This window comes from Melanotaenia boesemani, chromosome 19 (genome assembly GCF_017639745.1).
Source record: "Melanotaenia boesemani isolate fMelBoe1 chromosome 19, fMelBoe1.pri, whole genome shotgun sequence".
NCBI lineage: Eukaryota > Metazoa > Chordata > Actinopteri > Atheriniformes > Melanotaeniidae > Melanotaenia > Melanotaenia boesemani.
Genome location: NC_055700.1, coordinates 1,469,443 through 1,472,294, shown reverse-complemented (window position 1 = coordinate 1,472,294; position 2,852 = coordinate 1,469,443). Strand labels below are relative to the sequence as shown.

Below are 2,852 nucleotides of genomic sequence, written 5' to 3'. Positions count from 1 at the left end.
TCTCAGATTCTCGTCAGTTAAAGCAAAAAAAAAAAAAAACTTTTAATAGATATTTCCAAAGAGAATCGTTTTAAGATCTTTTCTCTCAAAGTGCGAACTCTGAAAAGAAGCCTGAACTGGTTCTGAGGGATTTACACTTAAAAACTTGTTTTAATATGTTTCCCACTTATCAAAGTTCTAGATGTTTTTATTATTTCTGGAAGTCTTACCAGGTGTAATTAGCATTTCTACTTGATTCTCCTCAGTTTGAGTGTTTTTTACTCGTATTAAGACAGCTCATTAAATCCTACAAATTTCACCTAAAACTGGTTTTAATGGATAAAAGACTTTGTTACTGGAGCTTTGCTGGTGCAACAACAGCGTTTCTGCTGCTGGAGGTTTCAGAGATAAGCTGGGACTGCTCAGAAATAAGTCTTTATTGAATGATTGTAGCCTGGATGGTTTACATCACGCACATCTCCAGCATCTCAGCTGTCCAGTGGTGTGAGGAACTTGGAAGGGGAGCTGAGTAAATACATATTTATTTGTCTCGTCCTGCCCACGGAACGTCTGGTACTAACGAGAAAAATGGAACTGACACAACCTACAGATTCTTATTTTATAAAGACAAGTGATGACTGTACTGTACAGCTGAAGGCCCGTTTATGCTGGACGCAGACGGACGGACAGCTTCGTCCATCTTCTGCGTCGGTTATGTAATTTGGTCTGTTTTCAGGGAGCTTAGCTATCAGAAGATGGCGCGATACCACTGGAAACCACAGGGGCAGCGCTGAGCTGAATAGCTGACGTGCAGCCAGCGAAAAAAACAAACCAGAGAAGAAGAGGAACAGGAAGGTGAATAAAAGCAGAAGAAGAATGAGGACAAGGACAACCGTAGAAATTGTACAAGCTTTTCAACAAAGACTATATCGAGCGTTTAGGGCGTGTTGGGCGATTGGAAACAACTTTATAACGATGCATTACCGCTGGCATCTGAAACTGATGTCGGCTCACGGGAGTGAACTCTGAACTCACCACTGCCCCCTAGTGGAGGAACTGATAATGCAAAAGACACATGGAAATATGAGGATGGCGACGTATGACTGTTTGAAATGGACGTTGCTGTTTACATACGTAAGGAGCAGAAAATGGGCCTCGAAGACAGATATGGATCATTTCATCATTTTTCTGCATCATCATTTAGTTTGTTTTCAGAGCCTTCGTGGATTTTTTCCCTAAAGGAGCAAACAGAGTAGGACTTTCATGTCCTCTCAGACCACCTCCGTCTACTACACTGCCTCTTCGTGAGAATGAACGTCATCATGATCTCCTCCATCGTCATGTTTGTTATTGTAATGGAGATCAGTACTCGGAGGTGAACTCTACACTGCCCTCTGGTGGACGTATCGGCTAACAACCATAGAGGATGCATGAAATATGAGGACGATGACGCTTGAAAAGACTGTACCTGTTTACGTACGTAAATGCAGCAGAAATGGGCCTTAACTCTACAACTGCAGACTACAGTTGATCGTTCTACTAATCTGGGTTCTGCCGCTCTCTCCTGTCAGATTTAAAACAGCCAATAAAAGCAGTCCTAATACGACTGTGACCCTGTCTGCATCAACAAGCGTCGCATCTTCATCACTTACAGGAGAAATAAAACCCCCATTCCACAGAAAAGCTGCTACTCTGAGGAAAACGGAAATAAAAATCAAACTAAACCTAATAAACCCTGTTATTCCTAATACAACTTAACAAACATATCGAATCTCTAAATTATAAACACAGCACCTCAGAGAGGAAGAGTCTCTTTGTGTGCTCAGCCAGCAGACATGATTCTCTACTGGAAACCACAACATGGACTCAGGAAGACTTCCAGAAACCACAACATGGACTCAGGAAGACTTCCAGAAACCACAACATGGACTCAGGAAGACTTCCAGAAACCACTGCATGGACTCAGGAAGACTTCCAGAAACCACTGTCTGTGAACACAGTTCACCCTGAAACCCACTAATGCAGGTTAAAGCTCCATCATGCAGAGAAGAAGCCAGATGTGAACAGAATCCAGAACCAGCTTCTTCCATCTTCTCTGGACCAAATCTCATTTAAAGTGGTCTGAGGCAAAGTGGAAACCTGGATGAAGATGTGAAATTTTTCTGGGAAGCATGGACGGCGTGTCCTGTAGACACTGCAACCAGATTCACTATCAGCTGATATTCTGCATCACATGGTAAAATGTCTTTGTTTCATCATGCGATATGTTGTTTATCTTCTACTGGGAATAAAATATGACCTGATGGGATTCTGTTTTCATTTACACTGCGCATTCACATGTTTGTTTTAGTGTGTAAACAAGTAAACAGTCCTCTTTGTCTGCCTCTTGTGTTTGTGTTGATGGACAGATGCAGTATCACGAGCTGAAAGTGGATCCTGGACAAAGTCCCAACAAGCGTCGCAGGACAAACCAGAGCTAGCTGTACACTTCCAGCTGTGAACACTGTAAAAAATGTGGTTTCCATATCGTATTCTTGTAGATTTGGACGATTCTGCAGAGCTCTAATGGTTTTTTATGTTTCTGTGGAGAGACACTGAATTATTTTCTAACTCAGAAACAGACTGTTTATGTTTATTTCTGGAAACAAGCTGAGCTCTGGCGTGTTGTTTCTGAATGTGTGTGTGTCGTGTTGATGGCGGCGCTGCTGTTGCATGAGTTGCTGCATCTCCGGGAGTTTCCGAAGCGGACGTGTCGTCAGTGTTTGGGACGGAGTGCATGCTGTTTGTCTATGTAGTGACAGTAAACACACACTTCTGCCCCGTCACGTCCTCACCAACTCTGCATGCAAACCTTATGAACTGCTGTAGATGTG

The 2,852-nt window shown here is 42.7% G+C and overlaps 1 protein-coding gene across 10 annotated transcripts in view; it reads left to right on the top strand.

Annotated features, from left to right (window-relative positions):
• LOC121630079 (multiple C2 and transmembrane domain-containing protein 1-like) overlaps positions 1-2,651 on the top strand; it is a 39,344-nt gene extending 36,693 nt beyond the window's left edge. For all 10 annotated transcript variants that reach the window (XM_041970131.1, XM_041970137.1, XM_041970136.1 and 7 more), the window contains one exon: positions 2,388-2,651. In XM_041970131.1, coding sequence (XP_041826065.1) covers positions 2,388-2,459 — 72 coding nt within the window. In that variant the 3' untranslated portion in view covers positions 2,460-2,651. The remainder of the gene's footprint in view (positions 1-2,387) is intronic.
• The last annotated feature ends 201 nt before the right edge of the window (positions 2,652-2,852 follow it).